Source organism: Callorhinus ursinus, unplaced genomic scaffold, assembly GCF_003265705.2.
Source record: "Callorhinus ursinus isolate GAN/ISIS: 27379988/994484 unplaced genomic scaffold, GSC_fseal_2.0 scaffold16, whole genome shotgun sequence".
NCBI classification, from domain to species: Eukaryota; Metazoa; Chordata; class Mammalia; order Carnivora; family Otariidae; genus Callorhinus; species Callorhinus ursinus.
In genome coordinates, this window is record NW_027397078.1 from 3,691,469 (window position 1) to 3,717,461 (window position 25,993).

Consider the following 25,993-nt stretch of genomic DNA (forward strand, 5'->3'; position numbering starts at 1 on the left):
TTGCTCTCCAGCTCCCCTAGACCCAGGATCCACAAATTAAGGCTAGCTAGCCCCTCCGGACCAAATCCGGCCCAGCACTTATTTTTGTAAATGAAGTTTTATTGGAATGCACTAGGCTCCTTCATTTGCACAATGTCTTCGACAGCTTTCATGCAGAGCTCAGTAGTTGTGACAGGAGTGAGCAGCAATGTGCGCATAAAGCCTGGACCATCTGACTTCCTACAGCAAAGGATTTTGCCAAACCCTGCTTTAGGTGCTTGAAAAACTTGAGTTTCAAAATAGGGGCTAAAAATCACAGCACCAAACGTCTGCGATTATTTAAACGTGCCTTGGGATTAAGAGAAACACTTTAAATCTGGTCTGTGTTGTAACTTCTGGCCTACAACAGTGGTGAACAGACTTTGAGTGTTAGTTGCTAAGATTCTTGAACTCGATACAGTTTCCTCGATAGTCTTTCATGAATTCCTTTGTATGCAGACTGGCTTTTCCCCGAACCACGCAACTGAACTTCATCAAAAAATCATCCTAGCAAAACAAAACGAATCTTGTCATTAACATGGACTCCGGAGTCATTTAATAGTATTAATTACACAAACACCAGACAAAAGAACTTGCAAGTGAAAATTCGTGTCAGCTCGTTAGGGTTCTCCCACCCCAGGGAGAGAAATCACTTCTTAAAAATTGGTTTAGGGGCAGGTGTAGGGGGAGCTCTTCAAAAAAGAGCTGAACGAGTCCGGTTTAAATTAACAGCACTCAGACCTCTTATTTAATATTAAGTAATGTAATCAAGGTACACAGGACTGCACTCGGCCCTTATTCACACTGATGTTTTGTCCAGGCACCCGCTGCTGATGGGACATGGTACCCGATCACGTCTCCTCTGTGTTCTGAGAACACCGCGTTGAAATAGCTCCAGCAGAGGCAGGTGCAGGCTGGGAACGAAAGCGTTTCCTACTGTACGGCCCTAATGATCCACATCGTACTGTCACTTCCTTACTGAAAACTTCGTTTCAACCAACGTGTCGGTCGTCATTTAATAGCTGGCGACATTCCTGCTCCGCAGAGCTGCGCAGCGGGTGGTCCCCAAGCCGAGTCCCCATCTCTGCCTCCCCCGTGCTGGGGCGACATGCTGAGTGCCCCGCTGCGTGCTGGCTGACCTGAAAGGGAAGGGACAAAGCACGGTTTGAACCTCAGAACACAGAAAGCCCAAGACAGAAAGCCTGATGAACTCTGCCAATGGAAGGCCTCATTTATTTATTTATTTTTTAAGATTTTATTCATTTATTTGACAGAGTCACACACAGCGAGAGAGGGGACACAAGCAGGGGGAGTGGGAGAGGGAGAAGCAGGCTTCCCGCCGAGCAGGGAGCCCGATGCGGGGCTCGATCCCAGGACCCCGGGATCATGACCTGAGCCAAAGGTAGCCACTCAACTGACTTGAGCCCCCCCAGGCACCCCATGAAGCCTATAATCTTCCTTCTCGAAGCTACATCCTCTGGGGCTGGAAGTCCATCCCGAATCAGGAACTGTCATTTCTGCTCTGTGAGGACAGGCCCGGAGAAAATGTGACCCAAGAGGGATTTGGTGAGGATCAAGATGGGACAAAGATGGGGGCACCTCTGCCAGTATAACTGCGCCTTCTGCAACTGCTGCTGGGGTGCGGGGTGGGGGGTGAGGAGAACAGAACGTTCTGAGACCTGCTGGGCAGAGTTGGGGGGGGGAAGAGCTGGGACCGAAGGTGTACCTTCAGGCACTGACCGTGTAACCACCCCTCCTCGGCTCTGCACTCTGGGTCACATGTGCCAAATAAATCACAAGCCAACAACGATCGGCTGTTCCGTAAAGCGGAGGCTGCCTATAAGTGACAAAAAAAAAACCCCAGCTTTCTACCTCTGGGGCATGTGAATGGTTTTCTTCTTTCATTAAGACACACTGCTTGTGTCACTGTACGGAAGCAGCAGAATGGCGGGCCGACTCGGCATGCCTGTGCTAGTTCTGCCACCAGTTTCTTGCTTTCCGGGGACCCTTCCTCTCGTGCTCTGTGCCAAGTTGGACGTTATTTTCTAATGTGGTGAAACTGTCCATCAGCTCAAGAGGACTAGCGATGCAGAGTTTGGGGAAGAAGCATTTTCAAGATGATGAAAAGTGTGCAGTCAAGATTCACATTAAATAGTTAATTGCACAAATGCCCTGAGGCCTTTCTATGAACCTTTAGTATTGTTAGTGCAGGTTATTTGCATAGAGAAAGAGCCACCATGTCAGATTTCAGTATAATTTAGTTTAATGAAAACCAAGTTCCAGAAGGGCTAACTCTGGTTCCAGATAAGATGGAGCAAATGCACTTCTCCTTGTTCCTTCCACAAAGTGTCACTAGAATCCCCAAACATGATACATATGGCAAAGATAAGACTTTGGAGGCTGGGGAAAAGAAGGCGGACGGACTGCAGACCTTGGGAAATGAGGGACAACAGACTTGTGAGTTCCCTCGGTTTTCTTTCTGCTTCCCCCATATCCTGGAATAGACACCGAAGATACCAGCAGCCCAGAAGTGCAAATGGTCAACGACCAAAAAGCCCCAAGAAAAGCCCATTATCTCTAGCCAAAGGACAGGGAAAGGGTCAGCCTAGAAGCCAGAAACGAAGCACCACACACACAAAACCCCCCACTCCTGTCAGCAGAGGACTAGCGGGAAGCCAGGACTTCTAGAGTCCCACCCCCACCTGGCAGTAACCAGGGGATGCACCCCTTCCTCCACCAGCAGTGTCGGTGGAGGCCTGCTAAAAGAGAAGATCTAAATAAAATTCAGAGATTCAAATGTATCCCAAATATTCAGGACACCATTAAAAAAAATCACTTGTCAAACCAAGAACCAGGGAAATTTTGACTTGAATGAGAAAGGATAAGTGACAGAAGCCAACACTGAAACAACACAGATTCTGAAATTATCCTCTCTCATCAGTATGCTTCAGTGAGCCATTAGGAACACACTTGAAACAAATTAAAAAATAGAAATTCTTGGCAAAGAAATATATATATATAAAAAAGAACCAAATGGAAATTTTAGAACTGTAAAGTACAATAACCAAAATTTTAAAACCTCACTGGATGGGTTCAATAGCAGAACAGAGATGACAGAGTAAAGAATTAGTGAATGCGAAAAGAGAGCTATAGAAATTATCTAATACGAGTAGCAGAGAGAAGATAGAGTGAAAAAGGATGAACAGAGCCTCAGGGACCTGGGGTACTACAGTAACTGACCTATTCATTTCATCAGAGTTCCAAAAAGAGAAGGACAAGAGATTGAAGCTAAAAAAAGTACTCGAAGAAATATGGCTGAAAATTTCCCAAATTTGGCAAAAGATGTAAACCTAGAGATTCAAGGGGCTGAGTGAAACACAAAGAAATCTACACCAGGATACAGCATAATCCAACTTCAGGGAAGACACAGAAAAAATTCCTGAGAGCAACTAGAGAGAACTGATGCATTACTTACAGAAACAAGGCTTTGAATGTCAGTGGATTTCATATCTGAAAACATGGAGGCCAGAGGAAGTGGCACAATACTTTGCAAGTGCTGAAAGAAAATAATCGTTGATGCGGAGTTCTATATTCCACGAGAATATCCTTCAGGAATGAAGGTGAAATAAAGACATTCTCAGATGAAGGAAAACTAAGAATGTGTTGCCAACAGAACTGCTGTAGAAGAACCACTATAGGAAGTTCTTCCAACAGAAAGGAAATGATAAAAGAAGGAAACAAAGCATCACAAATGAAGAAAGAACAGAAAATAGGAGTAAATTTAACAGACTATCCTCTTGAGTTTAAAGAATTACATTTGATAGTTAAGGCAAAAATTATAACACTGTGTGATGTAGTTCTCAACATGTATAGGAAAAAAAATACTAGAGAATTACAAAGGGGACAGGATAAAGGAACCTAAAGGGACATGAAGTCTGTATACTTCCACTTGAGGTAGTGAAATGTTGAGACCAGTAGATTGCAATTAGTTGCAAAAGCACTAAAATAAGCATACAAACAAAAATACCTTAAAATGCTGCAGATAAAATGAAGTTCTTAAAATTATTCACATAACTCACAGGAAAACACAAACAGGGAAATGGGAACAATAAACAGAGGGAACAAACAGAAATCAAGTTTTAAAAATAGCAAATTTAAACCCTACAAGATCAATAATCATATTAAATATAAATGGTCTAAATTCACAAATATACAAAAAGAGACCAGCAGAATGGCTTTAAAACATGACCCAACAAAATGCTGTCTATAGGTGGGTTGAAAGTAAAAGGATGAAAAGAATGTGCCATATAAACATGAATTGAAAGAGGAGTCGGTGGTGTGAGTCCTGGACACTTGTCATGAAGGAGTCTAGTGAGCTACTGCCATATGCTAAGTCTGACGTCACCAACCAGCTTACAGGTTTGCAGTTGAAAATGGGCATGGTTGTAAGCTCAGACAGTTGCAGATCACTAAGTGTCCTTATGTTGCAGTGATGCTAAAAGTGGCAGATCATTCAGGCCAAGTAAAGAACAAGTCCTTTGAAATGACAATTTCAGAATTTCTACAGGCAAAGAAATTGCTACGATTATTGAAACTGTGTGAAAACTGATTGGTTGATAAATTGCTATCATTGCTCTAAAATCACAGGCTTCACTTTCTGCAACAAAACTGCATAAGGACCAAAGGATATTTACTGAATGAAAGTTGCATTTTGGTTTTTCCATTTTTTAAACAATAATCAGAAAAACAGGAATTAGTGGTGATCAATGCACAACTTTCTGAATGTACTAAAAGCCATTGAACCAGAGACTTTAAAGGGTGAATTCGGTGGTATGTGAATTACATCTCAATAAAAAAAAAATCAGGAAAAAAAGGGCATCTGTGTGGCTCAGTCGGTTGAACATCTGACTCTTGATTTTGGTTCAGGTCTCAGGGTCATGAGACTGAGCTCCACATCAGGCTTTGTGCTAGGTGTGGAGCCCGCTTAAGATTCTCGATCTCCCTCTTCCTCTGCCCCTCCCAACCCCTCATGCTCTCTCTCTAAAAATAATCAGAAAAAAGAAGAGTGGTTATATTAGTATCAGATAAAATAAACATTGGAGCAAAGAAAATTACCAGGGACACCAAAGGAGAGTACATAATGGTAAAAAGGCTCAACCCACCAACAAGACATAGCAATCCAAAATGTCTACATATGCAGCAAACAACAGAACTTCCAATTTTCTGAAGCAAACCTGAAGGAACAGAAAGGAGAAGTAGACCTGTCCACATTTATACTTGGAAACTTCAATACTTCTCTCTCAACAACTGACAGAATTACTAGACAGAAAATTAACAATGATAGAACTATATAATATCGTCACCCAAACAAGACTGAACTGACATTTATACAACACTCAACCTAATAACAATAGAAACACGTTCTTTCTTTTAAAGATTTTATTTATTTGAGAGAGAGAGAGACACAGAGAGAACATGAGCAGGGAGTGGGGCAGAGGGAGAAGCAGCCTGACATGGGGCTCGATCCCAGGACCCCGAGATCATGACCTGAGTCGAAGGCAGATGCTTAACTGACTGAACCACCCAGGCGCCTGTGAGACACATTTTTTTAAGCATGCATGGAACATTCACAGCACAGGCCATATCCTAGTTCATAAAACAAACCTGAACAGATTTTGAAGAACTGAAATAATAACAGTGTGTTCACTAATGATGGAATCAAACTAAGAATCTATATCAGAAAGACAGCAGGAAATTCTCCAGATCCTTGGAAATTAAAGAACACACAGAATTCTAAATAATACATGGAATATTAAACAATATATTCAATTAAAATGAATATGCAACATATCAAAATTTGTGAGACACAACCAAAGCAGTGCTGAGAGGGAAATTTATAGTATTAGATGCTTACATAAATGATGTATGGTCTCAAATCAATAATCTAAACACCTACCTCCAGAAACTAGAAGAAGATAAACACAAGTCAATCAGAGGGAAACAAGAGCAGAAATCAGTAAAATTGAAAACAGCAATGAAACAGGGAATCCCACTGCAGAACTCACAGGCATCGAAAGGATAAAAAACACTAAGAATAATTCTACGTACATAAATTTGACAACTTAGATGAAATGGACCAACTCCTCAAAAAGCACAAACTACCATAATTCATCCAATATGAAATAGATAATTTGAAGTTATATAGCTATTAAAAGTGTAATTAATTGTTAAAAAACTCCCAAAGAAGAAATCTCCAGGCCCATTTACTTTCAATGGAGAATTCTACCAAATATTTAAAGTAGAATTAACACTAATTCTACACAATCTCTTCCACAAAATTATGAGGCCAGTATTACCTGATACTAAAACTAGACAAATACCAAAAAAACCCAATATCTCTCATGAACTTAGATGCAAAACTCAACAAAGTATTAGTAAATCAAATTCAATATGTCAAAAAATTTATATATCATGACTAAGTGGGGTTTATTCCAGGATGCAAAGCTGGTTCAGTTTCAATAATCAATCATGTGATCCACCATATTAACAAGCTAAGGAAGAAAAATCCAACACATCAATTGATGCAGAAAAGGCACTTCCATCCATTAAAGGCATTTAACATCTGTTCAGATGTTAGAATTTCTATTACAGAAATATAGAATAGAAATTCTCAGCAAACTAGGAATAGAAGGAAAATGCCTCAACTTGATTTTTAAAAATTCTACATAAACCTACATCTAACCTAATTCTTTATGGTGATAGACTGAATGTCTTCCGTCCCCCCCCCCAAGATCAGGAACAAGGCAAAGACCTCTGCACTTGCCATTCTTATTCAACATAATATTAGAAGTCCTAGCCAATGAAATAAGGCAAGAAAAGGAAATAAAAGCCATGGTTACAGGAAAGGAAGAAATAAAACTGTCCCTATTTGCAGGTGATATGATTATATACATAGAAAATCCCAGGGAATACACACACACACAACTAACAAGTGAATTCAAGTTTGCAGGTTGCAAGATCAAGATTAAATATCTATTTGATTTATATGTATACCAGAAATGAACATTTAAAACTCATACTATTTACAATCACTCAAAAGAAATGAAAAACTTAGATATAAATCTAACAAAACAAGTAAAGGACTTATACGCTAAAAACTACAAAACACCAATAAAAAAATCAAGTAAGATTGAAATCAATAGAGACGCATAACCATGTTCATGTATCGGAGGGCTCAACAGTAAAAGATGTCAATTTTTCCCTCAAATTGATCTATATAGTAAAGATGTCAATCTCCCCCCAAATTGATCTATATAGAGATTTTAGAAAAGTCCTATCAAAGTCTATCAATGCTTTTTGTAGATATAGACAAGCTTATTCTAAAATTTATGTGGTAAGGCAAAGAAACTAGAATAGCTAAAACCTTTCTGGAAAAGAATAAAGTTGGAATAAGCATTCTATTGTGTTAAGATACATATAACTACATTAATCAGAACAGTGTGGTATTGGTGGAAGGACAGACTCATAGATCAGTGGAGCAGTAAAAGCCGAGAAACTGACCTACATATGTGTATGGCTAACTGATTTTTGACAAAAAATGAAAAAGCAATCTATTGGAGGAATGACAGTCTTTTCAGTAAATGGTGCTGAAGCAGTTAGACATCCACAGGCAAAAACTAACCCTTTACCTAAATCTCACACTTTAAACAAAAACTAACACAAAATGAATCATAGAATTAAATGTATATAGAGATAAGTTCATTCTAAAATTTATAAGGAAAGACAAAACATACAAAATGTTTATGAGAAAACACAGGAGATACTCTTCAGGACCCTAGGGTCAGGCAAAGAGTTCTTAGACACAGCAGAAAATGCACAGTCCACAAAAGAAAAAATTGTTAAGTTGGACCTCATCAAAATTTACAAACTTTTGGTTTGCAAAAGATCTTGTTAAGAGGATGAAAACACAAGACAGACTGGGAGAAAATATTTGCAACCACATATCTACCAAAGGATTTTTATCTAGAATATATAAATAACTCTCAAAATTCAAGAGTAAAAAACAAACAATCCAGTTAGGAAATGGGCAAAACACCTGAACCTGCATTTCACCAAAAGGAGAGAGGGGTGGCAAATAGGCAGACAAAAAGATGTTCAGTATCACTAGCCACTGGGAAAATGCAAATGAAAACCACAAGGACATACCACTACACACCTAATAGAACAGCTAAAATACAACACAGTGACAATACCAAATGCTGGTGAGGCTGCACAGAAATTTGATCTCTCATACACTGCTGGTGGGAATGTCAAATGGTACAGCCACTCTCAAAAACAGGTGGGTAGTTTATTATAAAAACTAAACATGTATTTACCATATGATCTAGCAATTGTACTCATGGGTGTTCATCCCAGAGAAAGGAAATGTTATGTCCGCACAAAAATCTATACACCAATATTCACAGAAGCTTTACTTGTAATAGTTAAAAACTGGAAGCAACACAAATGTCCTTCAGTGGGTTAACAGTTAAACAAACTGTGGTACGTCCATACCATGGAGTACTACTCAGCAACGAAAAGGAATGAACTATCGATACACGTGACAACCTGGCGACCCTCTAGAGAACTCTGCGGAGAACAGATGACCTCAAAAGGTCACATACTGCATGATTCCATTTATGTAACAATCTTGCAATTATACAGTTATAGAGATGGTGAAGAGCTTAATGTTTGCCAAGGAAAGGTTGGATGGCGTGGGGTCTATGATTATAAAGGGGTAGCCCAAGAGATTTTCTTTATGCTGGTGGAACAGTTCTGTACGTTGATTGTGGTAGTGTTTACACATATCTATACGTGACCAGGTTCCACAGGTCTGTGTGCACACATACACACAAAATGAGTGCATGTAAAAACCGTTGAAAACTGAGGTCTGTAGGTCGTACCAAGGTCAACTTCCTGGTGTTGACAGTGACCTACGTGAAAGATGCGGCCTCTGGGAAAAGCTAGGTGAAGGATGCTCTGGACCTCCCTTTACTGTTTTTGCAACTTCCTAGGAGTCAGTAATTATTTCAGATTTAAAAAACTGTTCCTCTGCCACTGTTTCTTTGTGCAATGTGTTCAGCTCTCCATTTGGGTTGTTTTTAAAAGACCCAGCAACAACGTGGCAGTAACTCGGGATGATTCTCTGTCAATAGCTCGCCAAGTGTGAAATGTTGCCTGGTCAGAGCCCATGTCCTGACAAATGTCCCGTTTATGGAGATAGTACCAGTCCGACCTCTGGACCCCAAAGTGCTCTTTAAATCCTTTTATTAAAAATCTTTTTAAAAATTCATTTTATCTACCTGAAGGCTGTTTTTCACTCACGTTCAAATTTTTTTTTTTTTTTTTTTTAAATCAAATCACCAGCTGGAGAAGGTGGGAGGAGAGGAGCTCTGAAAACTCTGTGACTGCCTCTCTGGGGTCCATGAACAACTGTGCTGAAGTCCCGCTAATCCAAGCTGGGCAGCCCACAGTGTGCCTGCAGCAACCTGACAAGGCCCCTTCCTTCTTCACACTGGAGAGGGGTTCCTGTCCTCCCAGAGTTCCTGAACGTCACTGAACCAGGGCAGAGATGCTCAGCATATACCTTCCAGGTCTGACGTCTGCCTCCATGGAGCCTACAGCCCCCAAGTAGAACCTAAAAAAACCTCTCAGTGAATTTCCTAATATTTTCCCATTATTTTGGGTTGTGGGTTTTGGGTTTTTTTGTTTGGTTTTCTGTTTGTTTTTGTTTTTGAGGGAGAGAGTACGTGCACAAAAGTGGGGGGGGGGTGGGAGAGGGAGAGAGAGAATTTAAGCAGACTCCCCACTGAGTGCAGAGCCCAAAGCAGCTTGATCTCACAACCCTGAGATCATGACCTGAGCCAGAAATCAGGAGTTGGATGCTCAACCGACTGAGCCACCCAGGTGCCCCTTGGGTTGCGTTTAAAACATAAGCATACCTGTGAATTCTTAATGTGATGTTCCCCCAAATTCTTAAGCCCCAGTGTCTTAGATACAGGATTAAAATTTTAATTCACTCCAGATCTCACTCTTCATAATACTTTGGGGCCCTATTCATTTGAAGCTATGAAGGATTCAACTTTGTGGGCAAGTTTAAAAACCAGACCCTTGGTTTATCAGCAAGCTACAGTGACCAAGTACCTAGCATTGCTCCCCCCCCTTTTTTTTTTTCAGCTGCTGGGCGTTTGACAACGAAGAATTAAATTTGAAGCTACTAAACTTCTTGGTTGAAACGATTCCCATTTACCCAGAATCTGGGGAAAATAAAAATGTTTGCTACCGCCTCCAGCACCTAAAATGAGTGTAGACCCTTCTGGATATTCTTTTTTAAAGATTTTTTAAAAATTTTTATTTATTTGCCAGAGCACAAGTAGGCAGAGCAGCAGGGAGAGGGAGAAGCAGGAGATTCAGCAATTCCATTTCTGGGTATTTATCCAAAGACAATGAAAATACCAACTCAAAAAGATATATGCATCTCCGTGTTCACTGCAGCATTATTTATAACAGCCAAGACAAGGAAGGAGGCTTACCCTACACACTACTGAGAATCTTTAAGAATCTCCAGATCAGGGACGCCTGGGTGGCTTAGTGGGTTAAGTTAGCATCTGCCTTCGGCTCAGGTCCTGGGATCAAGCCCCACATCGGGCTCCCTGCTCAGCTGGGAGTCTGCTTCTCCCTTTCCCTCTGTCCCTCCCCCTGCTTGTGCTCTCTCTCATAATAAAAATCTTTAAAAAAAAATAAAAAGACCTATCCTGTATGATAACAGAAAACAGATAATAAAACAGTGCAATCAATTTACAGAATTCTAGAGATTTCAGTATATCCCTGTTTGGTGAAGCTCACGAAAAGGGTTGTTTTCAAAATAGGTGGCATTGACATGTGAAGTCTTTCCTTAATACTCAATTCACAAATTCGCTTGCACTTTAAAAACAACAACAACAAAACCGATCATGTACTTAAACAGTCAAAGTCATACTCCAAAGACCTGGGTGTATCTGACCTCCTTTGCTACAGTTCCCCTAGTCTTTAAATGACCAGCCGGGCCCTAAAGGCGGTGGGCTGCCCGACCAAGAGCCTGGCTGCCATCCAAGGGAGAGGAGCCCCACCGCGCCCCGCAGGCGGTTGGCTCGGCGGAGGCTCCGGGCGCTACGGTGCAGTAACTCAGGAAGGCACTGGTAGCATTTTAATCACACTTCTGTCGACCTTCCAGGCCGGGATGGGGGAGGAGGAAGAATCGCCTTCCTGCTGGCCTTCGAGCTAGAGAACATTCGAGTCGAACAGAGGAACGCACAGCCCCGCCGCTCCCGGCGGCCTCCCTCACCACGTTGGGAGGCAGGAACCCGTCCCACCCCCCTCCGAGGGCATCTGCCAGCTTTACACGGACATCTCACTTCCCTCCTCCTATTGCACTTGGGAGATTTTTAGCCGCCCTTCTTCCAAGTGCTGCTCAGCGTCGCCTCCGGAGGTACCCCCCCCCGGGCCCCCCGCCCCTGCCCACACGCTTGTGCCAGGTGAGGCACCCGGCGTGGACGACCGAAAGCCGCTACGCAGATGCTCCAAGCCGGGGCCGGGACCTGGGGCTCGGGCTGAGATTTCCGGGTATTCAGCCGGGCCCGTTACCACGGGCGAATTAGTCTCCAGCCCATTGTAACAGCCTTCCTCCTGGACCCCCTCCAGGACAAGTGGGTCGAGCACGGGCGTTAGCCTCCTCTTCAGCGGCCACGGGTCCTCGCGGGGGCTTCTCCCAACATCCTACCCCGGCCCCACCCTCTGGGGATGAGGTTACTGCCCAAGATCATCTGTTAACCCCCGCGAAGCTTTCTTAACCTTCCTGTTTTCACCTCAAATCGGTGAAATGCGGTGCTAAGGAAAACGGAAATGACTGACAGTTTACGACAATGGGGCCATCAAGTTGTTGGGGTTTTTTGTTTTTTTTTTTTTCTTTTTTAAGGGAGCTGCTTGGGGATAATGTGAAAATAATACTTGAAAACCCAGAAATGTCAAAGTGCGAGCATTCCCTCACTGTGACTCTCAAGCGAAATGTAATAGGAAACATTTAGTTAGCTCATGCAACCGCACCCCCCAAATTGCCTAGAAATGTACTTAAATAGCATAAATGTTATAAATTATTTCCAGACTTTCCGTGTGAAAAATTAAGCGGCGGGGGGGGGGGCTGTTACCAGTACATTTGCACTAGTCATACTACTTAAAACAACTCTCACTTCAGGTGAAAACGGAGTTTAAAAAAAAACCCACAAAAAGAACTCTTGCCTGGGGAGCAGGGGGAGAAACTAGGGGAGAAGCCACTTGCTGGGACCTGGGCAGCCCAGGTGGAGCTGAGCCGCCCCCCCCCACCCCCTCCCCGCTACAGGGAGAGAAAAGGACTCACTTCTCTGCTCCAGCAATCCACGGAAAACCTCAACCCCTGCGAGTCATTCATTGGTCAAGCCCCAGAGTCAGCCAGGGCCAAAATTAAATGGCCATTATATTTCCTCAATAGGCCAGGATAAAATAATAACAGGCTTCTAGTTTGATCATGCCCACCCCCAGCGAAAATATCCCAAGTTTCTGAGCTCACTCGAGAAAATGAATATGCTCCAAACCAGTATTTATGAAACTTGGAAACAGCTGAGTCTGCTTAGTTGGCTTGTTTTTCCCTTTCACTGAGCTGCTCCGAGGTATAATTTTAATTGGCATACATAATTGCTTTTGTGAGTAAAGTCGTTCCTGACTCAAATAAAGGAACTGAGTCAGTATCTTATAATATGCATTTGATGGCCCACCTGCAGATGTTTGTCATCTACCAAGTGGGGGCAGCCCTGGTTAGTGGGGGCTCGGGGCTAGGAAGTGCCGGAGCTTGGACTGTCATTCAGGCAGCCCTCTGGCCCCCACAGGGGCTATTGGTTAATGGAGTGGATGAAGGTTGGGGGGGGTGGAGGGGGTCACTGGGGTGGGTCTCTGCACTCAGCTGGGAAGTCTGCTCGAGATCCTCTCTTTCTCTCTCTGCACCCCCCACCCCGGCTCATTCGCTCATTCTCTCTCCCAAATAAATATGTTTAAAAAGCAAATGGCACAGCAGCCGAGAGCAGGTTCGTGTTGGCAAGGGAGGTCGGAGCAGGTAAACCAGTCCTCTCCCGGGCCCGCAGGACCGCCAGAGATTGCCATATTTAGGAGCAGGGCATGAAAATCTCTGGAGCTCGAAACTATTTCACTTTCCCTTTGCTGAGAAGTAAAAACAAAACAAAAATAAATTTAAAAGGCATTCAATAATGCTGGGAATTCTGTTGTTCTTTGGCAGGGTGTGTTTGTGTGTGTTTCTTTTCAGTCAACCATATCTCTTCTTTGCAAAACAGTCCCCCTTGCCATCCCTAGCTGGGGGAGGCGGGGGAGCGGGGCGGAGTGCACAGAAAGGCAACAATTGTTTGCAGAACCTGAAAAATGTATTATTTTCCTTTATTACATCCCTGTTGGTGATACCCTTTATTAGATCAAGAAACAGCATCTACTTTTATTGCTCTTGAAATCCGAATATTCAACATAGGCCAGCTCTGGACTGTATGAAAGGAGTCCTATTTTTGTCTGTTTTGGTTTTTTAATTTAAATTCAATGAGCCCACTGATAGTACATCACTAGTTTCAGGTGCAGCGTTCACTAAACTATCAGTTGCCTATCACACCCAGTGCTCACCCCAACCCGTGCCCTCCTCCGTGCTCATCCCCCCGCCTGTTACCCCAGCCCCCCCCACCTCCCCACCCACCCAGCAGCCCTCAGTTTGTTTCCCAGAGTTAAGAGTCTCGGAAGTTCTATTTTTAAAAACATTATCTTGGTTTTAGTCTTTTTGGCTTACTGTTCCCATAATCTCTGTGAAGCAGTGACAAGCTCTCTCTCGCCAAGCCTGGTCTCAGTCGTGGAGGGGAGAGTGACCTCAAAAGCTCTGGGGCCTTCTTCCCTACTGCTCCCCTGAGCTGTATGTTCTGTAAAAACTGCTTCGGTTAGCCCCCCAAGTTCATGTGGGGGCTGCTCCTACCGTCCCTCAGTTTGTCATCTGTACAAAAGAACGCCCAGGCTCGATCCCCTGCCTGCTCCCCATACCTCACAAATGATTCTGTCGTGTTCCATTTCTGACTTTCTGTTACGGCTGGTTTCTCTGCTTCCAGCCTGCTGGTTGCCATGACCAAGGGACATCCATCACACAGCATTAACCTCTCCCAACTGGCCCTCTAGACATTTTGCATGTCAGGCCAGATTTGAGGCCTCTTGCTCAGGCAAGGCCCCGGGGACTGCCCTGAGTCCTCACCGCGCGCCGTGTGCCTTCTGGGGCTCCTTGGAACACCTGCCTGAAAGGCTGAACAGAAAGGGCTTCCATTCCACACGCAAAAACCCGTCTGCCTCAGTGGCTGTTTCCAGAATGTCGCTCTATGGCAAAGCTCCTTGCCACTCGCGTTGATTTCAGGGGAGGGGAGTCTGTTCACCCTGAACACGGCAGTCCTCGAGGTCAAACGTGGTGGTCGTCCTTTACCGCCTCTTAACCCCCCAACTGAAAACTACCCACTGTCGGCTGATGCCCCAGTTTCTGCTTGGCATCCCGCACGATGGTCTTTAATGTGACCGAGGCCAGCTGCAGATGTCACACCCGGACGCTGGCGTGGTGCCTGCAGGCTGGCGGGGGGGGGGGGGGGGGGGAGGGGGCGGGGAGCAAAGCTGAAGGGCTCCAATTCTCATGAAGGCATCACTGAGCTCTGCGACTTTTCTCCAACTGAAACTGCTTCCTGTTCAGCTCCCAAACGGTTCTCCACTTCCCCGTGCTCTTGAACCTGGGCCAGGGCTGTTTCTTAGTCCTTACTGTTCTGATTCTATACCGCACCGAGGCAGAAATCTCTCTCTCAACAGAGCAAATTCTTCCAGCTCCGCTCCGGGGTAAGAGGCTGAGGAGCCAGGAGACCTGGCAGAGAGGGGTTCATTTCTAAGTCACCTTGTTCAACTGGGCCAGCGGGGCCACAAAAGTGAGACCAGCTTAGCTTTTTCAGTTTCTATTCTTCTCTGGGCTGTTCAGGCAGAGGGCAGCCTGAGAAAAGGCAGACTGAGGAATTTTAAGCCAGGTTCTTATAAATGTTTTTTAAAAGCATCGCGCGGACTATTTATATTACATTTGTATTCATGGGAAGAAAATCTCTGCCCAGGCTTAAAAAAAAAAAAAACAAAACCTCTTTGAAAACCCTCTGAATCCTGTCTCAACAACTGTAAATGGGCACTTCTGGCCCCCACCCCAGACTACAAAGAGGGCTCTCAGGAGCACAGAGAAAAATGTAGCAAGGGTTAAACCTTTATTTAAAATCAGCCAGATTCCCCCAGTGAGAGTCCTGAAATAGCGGAAGTTCCAGTCCATAGGTACAACCCACTGCAACAGTACCAGAAGGCCATCCCAACAAGGAGCTTGCTAAAGCCCGCCGTCGGGCATCGGTGTGGCTTTATAAAAAGGTGATATTTTTATTTCAAAGTGTATCCAGTCCTTCCAAAGGATCACAGGAATGCCGCTTGCCAAATACATGGGGGCTGCAGGAGGGCTAAGAAGGCAATTTCATCTGGGCATCCTGGTCACCACAACCCAAGATGTAGGCACCCCTTCACCGTCTGAGATGCGCTGTGGGGTCAGAGAGAGGCAGGGTTCGGGCAGGAAGCGTTTTTCCACCCACCACACTAGCCAAAATGAAAACATTCGGCAAAATCCACGCTGCTGAAAGTCTGGGAAACAGACACTCCCAGAAACAGCTGCGGGGAGTTGAACACTGGTACAACCTTGAAGAACTTCACCTCTCAAAATGCAAAACATGTACACCCTTTGCTACATAAGGTCACCCTACTGTGGATGTTTTTCTCAGAGATATACTTACATGTGTGCACACAACACTATTAAAAATGTAGCAATGAAATGTTGGGACTAGGAACTAGTTAAATATGTTATAATACACACCTATGGTGTTTTACTAGGTTTCATTATTTTATTTCTGTAACCTTTATTTTTTAAAAAAACTAAATACATTGTATTTAATTTATATTTTTCAGAGGAGGGGAGCGGCAGAGGGAAGAGGGAGAGAGAATCTCAGGCAGAGTCCCCGCTGAGCGCGGAGCCTGACATGGGGCTCGATCTCACGACCCTGAGATCATGACCTGAGCCGAAATCAAGAGTCGGATGCTCAACCAACTGAGCCACCCAGGCGCCCCTATTTCTATAACCTTTAGATCATACGTCACAAATAAGATTTTGTCACAACCGGATTTAGTAGAAGCAGAGGAATCGAGTCCACTATTTTCTGAAACACTGGTACAAAAAAGGCAAGGGAACAGTGCCTTAGAAAAGATTATTCATAAAAGACCATCGGAAAAACCCCTAAGCAAAAGCTAAATAATTCATCACTAAGTTTAATATGAACAGGTACAGATTTATTACACTGAGCAGGCATTCAGTTCCAGGCTTAATCCCATAAATCTTTCCCTAAACATTACCAATCCTTCTAAAGGACAAATGCTTGAGCTCGGCAGCACTTTAGACACTGCTAGCTGTTGGAACATTCCACAGAAAAATGGAAAATAATTTTGCGAGAAGAGGATGGCAACAGTCAGCAGCCAGTATTCTCAGACTTTCAAATTACCAAAGAGCATATACAATTTTAGTCGAGAAAAAGTCCACATCTTTTGAAAATTAAAGTTTTAGAATGAAAAGCAACCTCCCCTCCCCCTCTTTAACAGGCACAGAGATACTGAAAACGTTCCTAAAAATCTAACTGGTTTACGTAAAGAAAAACATGCCCTTATTAGTTGTTAAATGCAGTCCGTCCAGAGACTCTTCAAACACAGGTGCTATTTGGACCCTCGGCCGGTGGCCAGGAACGGGTGGTGAGGGGGCCAGAAAGCAGCAAACAAGTTCCCCGGGTGTGTTCTCTGCAGCGCCTGACCGACTTCAAGTACTTCTCCAAAATAGTGATTTAGGCGCTCGGAGTGGCTCAGTGGGTTAAGCATCTGCCTTCAGCTTGGGTCGTGATCCCAGGGTCCCAGGATCGAGCCCCGCATCGGGCTCCCTGCTTAGCGGGGAGTCTGCTTCTCCCTCTCCCTCTGCCTGCCACTCCCCCTGCTTGTGCTTTCTCTCTCTCTCTCTCTCTCTCTCTCAGGCAAATAAATAAATAAAATATTAAAAAAAGAAAAAAACAAAATAGTGATTGAGAATTTGGAACTTGTGAATTCTCTTCACCACCTTCTTCAAAGTCACGTTTTGGATAATCTCATCGTTGCTATCAGGTTTCTGGACTTGAGTAGATGGGAGCAGAAATCCAGTACAGCCAAGCACTGCGACTGCCCACAAATGGGGAGAATGGAAATTGGTGTGGCCACTTGATGGAAAACAGTGTGGCAGTGCCTCAAAAAAGTTAAAAATAGAGCTGCCATGTGATCCGGGAATTCCACTTCTGGGTACTTATGCAAAGGAAACAAACACACTAACTCAAAAAGAGATCTGCTCCCCCACGTGCACTACAGCATTATTCACAATGGCCAACACGTGGAAGCAACCTAAACGCCCATCAAGGGCTGAATGCACAGAGACAACTTGGCTTGTCTATATACCGTGGGCTATCAGTCAGCCATAAACCAGAAGGAAATCTTGTCACTTGTGGGAGTCTGGATGGACCGGGAGGACATTATGCCTATGAAATAAGTCAGAGAAAGACAAATACCATAGGACCTTCCTTAGAGGTGGAATCTAAAAACAAACTCACGGAGAGAAACCGGTGAAGGGGGTCGAAAGGCACAAACTTCCAGGTCTAAAATGAGGGATTCATGGAGATGTGGTGTACAGCACGGTGACTGTTGTTAATAATACTGTATGGCATATTTCAAGGTTGGTAAGAGAGTAGATCCTAAAAGTCCTCATCACAAGGAGAAACATGGTAACTACACCCGGTGACAGGTTAACTAGGCTGTGATCCTTTCACAATAGACACAAATACGGAATCACTATGCCGTGCCCCTGAAACTAACACGATGTCCTCAGTCAATTCTATCCCAATTACAAATTTTTAAGGAATTAAAATTGAAAAGATTTAACTACCCCAAAGAGGGCAAAATACGTTTGAATTTGCAGAAAACGTTTCTAGACAAATACAAGAAATCTTATTTCTTCTAGGAAATACATGTGGCTGCTTCTGGAAAGTAAGACTGGTGGGTATTTTATATCCCTATATGATGTAACTTTTAAACTCTTTCTCCACCATGTGTTTATATTATTTCTAAAAAAAAAAAAAATTGGAGGTGCTAGTTTCAACACAGCACCTGATTTCAATCCGCTGGCTGTGTTATGCTTGACAATTACCCAACCCGTCTGGGTTTGTTTCACCATCTGCAAGCGGGGCTGCCTATGTACCTCACGTCCCTGCGACGAGGACCAACTCCACACAACACGCATGTAGCGAGTAACACAGTGCTCAGGACAGGCACGCAATAAATGCCACCTCCCCTTAGCTCCAAGAAACCCCGGAAATCCTCTTAACCTCTTGTTCTTACCGGCAAGAACGCTAAAGCCAAAAAGGTCTAGGGGCCTGCCTACTGACAAGATACTTCCTGTCAATCAAGAGATAACCAGGAGAGTCAGGCCCTAAAGCCTGGGTTCCCACCCCCTCACATAAAGACTTGATTTCCTATGCCCTAAGGAATGACTCTATAACTTACCTCATGGCCACACCTCACTTTGGTAGGGCCGGCCTCCTCCCCGGCCTCACTCACCCGACTGGAGGAGTCTTGATTTTTCCTTAAACACCAAATCCACCAGCAACTGAGGGGGTCCGGGCAGGACCCCCGGGAAGGCAGCCCCACAGGGGAGCTCCAATTACGTCTTGCTCAAAAGCAGCACTAACCCCATAAGGAAATAATAAGGATTTGGATGTGGGTGTGTTTAAAAAACAAAACAACACACCCCCCCATCCTAATTTCCAGCCCTCTGGCTTGAACACAGCACCTGCCTCGACTTACGATCGGGAATTTATTTTTTTTTTAAGATTTTATTTATTTATTTATTTGAGAGAGAGTGAGAGCAGGGGGAGGGGCAGAGGGAGAGGGAGAAGCAGACTCCCCACTGAGCACGGAGCCCGATGCGGGGCTCGATCCCAGCATCCTGGGATCATCACCTGAGCCGAAGGCAGACGCTTAAGTGACTGAGCCGCCCAGGCGCCCCTGGCGGGGAATTTAAATGGATTTTGTTGAATGAGAAATTCTATGTGGGGACAATGTTTAACGAATGCCTGTTCTGTGTTTAGGCAAGAGATTCTGCTTTGAGTGATATTTACGCATAAGCCGTTTGGGGCGTAGTATCCTGATTAAGATGGAACGACATTGAAAACGCCTTGGTGGGGACTTGGTGGTAGCTGGTCATTTTCTGTTTGGATGGTTTCCTTAGAAAGCTTTCTGATCGTTGGGTTATTAGTTTACGGTGCACTTACCTCCTTTCCTAAATTCGTTCAAAGGGTCCATCTGGGGCGCCTGGATGGCTCAGTCAGTTGCGTGACTGCCTTTAGCTCAGGTCATGATCCCGGAGTCCCAGGATCGAGTCCCGCGTCGGGCTCCCCGCTCAGCGGGGAGTCTGCTTCTCCCTCTGACCCTCTCCCCTCGCATGCTCTCACTCTCTCTCTCAAATAAATAAATAAAATCTTTTTAAAAAAAAAAGGGGGGGTCCATTTATCTGGTCAAGGACAAAGACCAAGGTGTCTTAAATGCCTACCGGAATGAAATCTTGGGGCCTCCCCCAGGCAGAGGTCAAGGGGAGACATGCTGAAAAGGACCGGACAGCACATCCGTCTGTTTGGATAGTGTGTACAATGATGGGTTATTAGGTAAGAAGCCAGGACAGCAAAGCATTTAAAGGAATGTGAGAGGGTGATAAGTGGAGCCGTGGATGATTGAAGACAGTTTTTCCCTTCCCATATTAACACCCTCCATCTTCTTGGAGCCTCACAGCTCCAAGTTCCTTTACATAAAATGCGGTGGCACACACTTCGCTGCTCACCCACAGCCCTCCAGTCCCCCACCTGGATCTTGTTCCGGGGCAAGAGCCCCGCCCAGGCGACGGACCAGGACTGGTCCGGGCCGCGGTTCTCCACTTTGGCTGGCCCGCACAATCACCTGGCGAGCTTTTGGACTATCCCAATGCCTGGACCCCACCCCGGACCAATGAAATCAGAATCCCTGGGTGTGGAGCCCAGGCACTGACATTAATTAAAAAAAAAAAAAGCCCCTCAGGTGAATGTAATGCTCAGCCAGGGCTGAGAACCACGGGTCTAAGCCAATCATTGACCATCCCGTTTTCCCTTTTGCCAATTACTGGGCTCGTGCGGGCCATGTGAACGAGTGCCAGCCAGTGAGAAATAATAAAAGGACGTCGGCCGGGGGGCGGGGCGGTTCTGGGAAGGTTTTATAACCAGATTGAAGGCGAGACACATGAGGGAAAACTCCTCCGCCCCTTCCTTACTAACCAGCTTCCTTCCTTCCTGCGTTTTAACAACCCTGCATAGCTATGTGAGGAAGTGATGCTGGCAGCTGAGGCTACCATCTTGTGACAGTGGGAGAAGACGCTGCTGAAGGAAAGCCAAGAAGGTGGCAAAGACAGCAAAGGGCCTGAGTCCTTGGTGACTTGGTTTAGGGTGCTGTGGTCCCCCACCCAGGCCTGAAAAATGGTGCCCTGACTCCCTCCCTGCCATATCCTGGCCGTCAGGCATGGGCCGGCCAGAAGCTGATCTGGTTAACTCAGGGGCAGTCCCCCTTCCCTGCTGGGCTAGGGGTGTCACCAGCTAGACCCCCCGAGGCCTGACCTTGACTGCCACCTGCTTGTACTCACTGACCCTTGTCCCACGTCTTTCCTTAAGCTCGTCTTCCCGGCTTCTCTAACTCAGGCAAATGGAGACCAAAAACACCCCTCGAACTATAGAGACCGCTCTGACGAGACCTCCAGGCAGCCCAGACCGCTTAGGCCAGTTTGAGCATAACCGCCCCCAGCCCCACTCGCACCTGTGCCGATGACCACGGAGTGACCTCTAGAATGACCGACAACTACTTGTACCCCTCGTTGTAATACCAAGATCTCCGCCCAAGGAGCACAAGCCTCCCTTACATAACATAGGTGTATATCGGCAGGTGTCCTTAAGGCGCATGCGCGGCCTCATGCCCGCCTCTACAGATGATCCCAGGGCTCCCCTACCTAAATATTCATCCTAACCCTAAACAAAAGGAACCCATTCACCCTTGCTCAGGGAGTCACGGCTTTGGAAGTTATTGCCCGTGATCTTATTTGATGCAAATAAAGTTTCCCTTGTGCAGCAACTCCACCTGCTGTATCTGTGACTCACCAAGGAGCCATCTCCCGTCGTGGGTTCGGTTACCGGGTGTGGATGACGCCCCGCGGGAAGGCCAGCTAGGGGGAGGGCTGCTACTGAGTCGCCGGCTTTCCTGCGCAGGTGCTCCCGGCAGCTCAGGGGTATTTTATTGATTCATTCAGCAGCTGGAGCTTATGCATAATAAGGCTAAGTGTGTTTTCCATCCCAGCCTATACTCTTGGCCTGGCCCAGGGGCCAAAGGTGCTGCGAGGGGACACGAAGGGGGCCGGGTAAGGAGAGATGCTGAGCGCGGGGCTCTAACACCCACGCTGCCCCACCCAGGCCAGGTGTGACTTTGGGCAGGTTACCTGACTTAGAGCTCTGAGTCCCGGATTCATCTGTAAAACCGATACTAGGTCAAAGTAATGACACCTGTACAATGCCTACCTTGAGGCGCGGCACAGGGGGATCCATCCCCTTCCGCGGGTAGTGGGGCAGATTTTTTGGCAATCCCTCAGTGGATCAGTAAGGTTATCTTTCTAGGAACCAGGAATACGCGCGTTATGATGAATCCACTGGCTGGTGGCGACATGGTAAGTGCCCAATAATTCCAGCAGAAGTGTGGGACGAAGGGCTCAGTCACCAACGTACGGAAAGAGCCTAGAGCTTGCTCCCAGATGTCCCTGCAGCCCTGCAAAAGAAGCCTCACTGGCCTTCGGAACAGCGGCACCAACGTCACGCACCCAGATCCTAACTTCCTAAAGGAAGGATGCAGATTGTACCCTCTACCCTCCTCTCTATTCCTTTCTTACTTCACCCCGGTCTGAGCTCACCAAATGGTAGTAAAAAATGAAAACAAGGAAGGTTTCTGGGAGATCGTCAGTTCTTAAAGCCATAAAAAGGCTGCAGAACTCGTCCCGGAGAGGCTTTCCCCCAGGCCTGCGAGGGAGGGTGAGGGGCCATTATGCTACTTACATCTGCAAAAACAGGATTAGCAGATGAAAGGATGTTTTTGTTAAGATGTGACAAGTCACCCTGTGCCTTACCTTCCTTTGCTCTGGAAATCAGGAAAGAACACAGACTTCCTAGCAATTACAGACTGACCATGAAAACCCCTTGATTACTGGGAGAAAAATCAGTCAGCTTCCGAAAGCATCTGCAGCCCTGGTCTATGAAACAACAACCAAATCCATCCTCATTAACATCTTCAACTTTGTCCTCAGAGCTTCATCCCAGGGGAATACTGGATTACACCATAAAATAATGAATGGAAACTTAACTCACTTCCGCCCACCCGGCCCGGATTTTCCTCCTCCTCTGGACTGCACAGGGCAGAAGCCTGCCCCCTTCCAAGTCACACAGAGTTTGGGGAAACGCGTTCCCATACCGCTAACTAGACTCCTAAGGTCAGCATGGTGCAGAACAAACAAAGTACAGGCCAGACACGGACCACACGCCGAGGTCGTTTACGCCCCATCTTAGCATCTTCGGATGGATGCTTTGTAGAGAAAGGACACAAAAAACTGGGAGGGGGGGATGTCTTTCCGCAGCTGAAGCTGTTTCTGCCACTCTTAAGATTCCCTCTCCCAGAGGGATGGGGCAGGGTGCAGAAAGCTCAGCCCTCGGGTCTTGTAGGCACAAGAGGAAGCTGACTAGGCAGCTCCTGTGACCTGACGTGAATGGGATATGGTCCAATATCCTGCCAACGGCCAGCCGTGGAGGAGGATGGGTGGCAGGGAGATGCTCCATGAGCCAGGGGAAAGCAAAGTCCGTTCTATGCGGCTAGCCCACAGCAGGAGACACACGTGTGCAAAAACCGTCGCGAGTTAAAGGCCTTGTCTACACCTGATGCTTGGTAACTTAGAAGGCACGGCCTGGAGCTGCGCTTTAGGGAAACAGAGGCAGAGAGTAAGTGTGAAAGAGATTAGGGGCAGGGAGGATAAGAGTCGATAACTTTGCACCAAACCCTGCTTTGGGCTTTCTCCGCGCCTGCAAACACTGTTGCACAGTTTCCCCACGGGAACAGACTGGTGTCAAGATAAAATCCATCAGCCTCAAATGGCCCCCGAAATCAGACACTTTTCATGTCAATTTCCAGTCTCAAGTTCCATGATGACTGTTTCACGAACCTTCTTCACTCTCTTCAGACCTCTTCTCTCTCCCTCTCCTCGCCCCAGTCTCTCAACAGGTGACCGACCTTAACTCCTACTTCATTGGCGGGGGGGGGGGGGGGGAACCGGGAGTGCGGAGACCTGGGTCCCGCCTCAGCCAAACTTAACCCCGCTCGTCTCAGGGCCCTCCTCTGAGGGGGAAGGTGGCTACGCTGGCGATCCCGACGAGTCTCTTCCAAATTCTACCAGCCGCGCTTTCCCACCCGCTCGGATCTATTCAGCCAGGGTGAGATCTGGGACGGCATCCGCTCCCCACCCCTTCCCCCTGCAGGCTGGTCTGAGCTCCCCAAAGACCCTTCCCTGCCCGCAACCCGCCCGGGGCCACCTTACCCGGATCCGTCCCGGGGGCGCGCTTTGGGGGGGGCAGGGGCTACGTGGCACCGTCGGTCTCGGTCTCAGGCGGCTTCTCCTCCTCCACGGGCGGCTCCAGCTCGCCCTCCTCTCCACTGCGAGGGTAGGCCAGCAGGCGCATGGCTGGAGCGCAGGCCGCCTCCACCTGGCGCACCTGCTCTCGGCTCAGGCGCTCGCGCCAGGCGTGCACGGCCTCGCGGGCGTCGCGCGCCGACAGGTGGAAGGGTCGGTCGGCGCCGTAGGCCGCGCCCCGCGTCATGTTGAGCGCGAAGGCGTCGAGCGCGGCGAGCGCGCGCAGCCCGGAGAAGCGCAGCAGGCGGCGCAGCTGGGTGCGCGGCTGCCGCACCAGGTCCTCGTAGCGCAGCCTCAGGTAGCGGCGCCGCAGCCAGGCGGGCGCGCCGCGCGCGAACAGGAGGTCGCGCAGCCAGGCTTCGCAGATCACCTCGAGCGCGCCGGTCAGGAAGAAGTCGGCGCGCGGTGCGGCGGGCAGGGCGCGGGCCTGGCCCCCGGGCCGAGCGCCCACGCCGTGCGCCAGTAGCACGCGGTGGAAGCGGTCGCCCCGCTGGCGGGTGCGCAGCACCTGGATGCTCTCGCGCAGCAGCCCCTGCCTGGACTTGAGGCGCGAGTTGTGCACGGCCCGCGGGTCGCGGAAAAGTTGCACCACCTTCAGGTTGAGGCCGGGGTCCCGCAGCAGGGGCACCAGCACGCCCAGGTCGAGGAGGCGCACGTCCTTGATGACCACCACCGGGTACTTGCGGCACTCGGCCTCCAGGGCGCGTAGAGCCACGGGCGGGCAGCTGCGCTCGCAGGCGGCATCCTCGACGAGGCCGACCTCAGCGCGGGCACGGGGCGCGCCGGGGCACAGCGGCGGCGAGCAGATGACCTTGTTGGTCCGCCAGCGAAAGAGGGCGGCCGTGGTGAGATTGGCTGCGCCCGGGGCGCGCGCGGCGGAGTCCCCCGGCGGCGCGTACAGCCGCAGCACCGAGAAGTCGCAGCGGAAGAGCGAGCGCAGCATATCGCGCAGCGCGCCCTGCAGGCTCTCGGCGTCGCCCGGATACAGCGCCTGCCATAGATGCCACATGGGCTCGTACAAGTAGAAAACGTCCGGGTGCTGGTTAAAGAGCTCGCCCAGGAACGACGAGCCGGTGCGCCAGGTGGCATGCACATAGATGTGCTGCTTCTCGCGAGACACCGCCTCCCCGACGGCGCCGCTGAGGTTGCCTGGGGGCCGGGGGGGCTGGCCCGCGTCCCCCTCCGCGGCCGGCCGCGCCTCCCCGCCCTGTTCGCGCTCGCCCGCCGCCGCCGCCTCCAAGCTCCAGACTCCCAGGCTGCGCTGCACGCCGGGGCAGTGCCCGGCGCCCTTGTCGCCGTCGCGGCCGCCGTCCAGCACGGAGGGGATGAGCAGCAGCACCAGCGTGTACAGCACCAACAGCAGCGCAAACTTGCAGTACTCCCGGCGCCGCCGCCGCCGGCCCTTCATCGTTCACCGAGCCCCCCACCCTCCGAGCGGGTGGGGCGCCCGTCCTCTCCCCTTCCTCAGAAATCCCGTCCCGAGTCCGCTCCTCCGGCCTCTTCGGGCCCCTCTGCGCCGGGAGCGGGAAGGAGGAGCGGAGCGACCGACCGGGGCCGTGCATCCACCAGGGGGAACTCAGGAGGCGGTGGTGCTGGTGGCGGCGCCCCTGCCCTCTCTCGGCTCAGCCGCTGGAGAGCCGCCTATTGGCTGCTTTGGCCACCGCCCGCCCCGCCTTCAACCTCGCCGCTTCTCCCCGCCTCTTTACCCGCCCGGGATCGCCCACGGCTCCGCCAGATCTGGGCGGGATTGCCGCGGGGTGGGGACGATGGTTGGGGCGCACCGAGCCAGACCCCACCTTTCCCCAACCCCTCCGTCGTGAAGTCAATCATGAATCGACTTCAGGCAAGGGAGGGGCTCGTGTGTACGGAATGTACCCAGGGCCTGGACACGGACCCCACCCGGAGGACTCCGCCGCCTCTCCTGTTTTTATGTCCCCTGCCTGGTCATCTCTGTCGTTGGCAGGCTCGCCTCCATCCTCTTGAGAGCGG

General features: G+C 48.0%; 2 protein-coding genes across 2 annotated transcripts in view; one reads left to right on the forward strand and one right to left on the reverse strand.

Moving 5' to 3' along the window:
• The window catches only part of SLC9A7 (solute carrier family 9 member A7), a 142,700-nt gene extending 131,930 nt beyond the window's left edge, over window positions 1-10,770 (forward strand). The window contains exon 17 of the mRNA XM_073901873.1: window positions 9,433-10,770. Coding sequence (XP_073757974.1) covers window positions 9,433-9,453 — 21 coding nt within the window. The 3' untranslated portion in view covers window positions 9,454-10,770. The remainder of the gene's footprint in view (window positions 1-9,432) is intronic.
• On the reverse strand, window positions 558-25,607 carry CHST7 (carbohydrate sulfotransferase 7). Its single transcript, XM_025857960.2, has 2 exons — window positions 23,912-25,607; window positions 558-1,157 (listed from the first exon to the last, which is right to left on the reverse strand). The coding sequence occupies exon 1, from the start codon at window positions 25,410-25,412 to the stop codon at window positions 23,952-23,954; it is 1,461 nt and encodes a 486-aa protein (XP_025713745.1). The 5' UTR covers window positions 25,413-25,607; the 3' UTR covers window positions 558-1,157; window positions 23,912-23,951.
• Window positions 25,608-25,993: the final 386 nt, after the last annotated feature.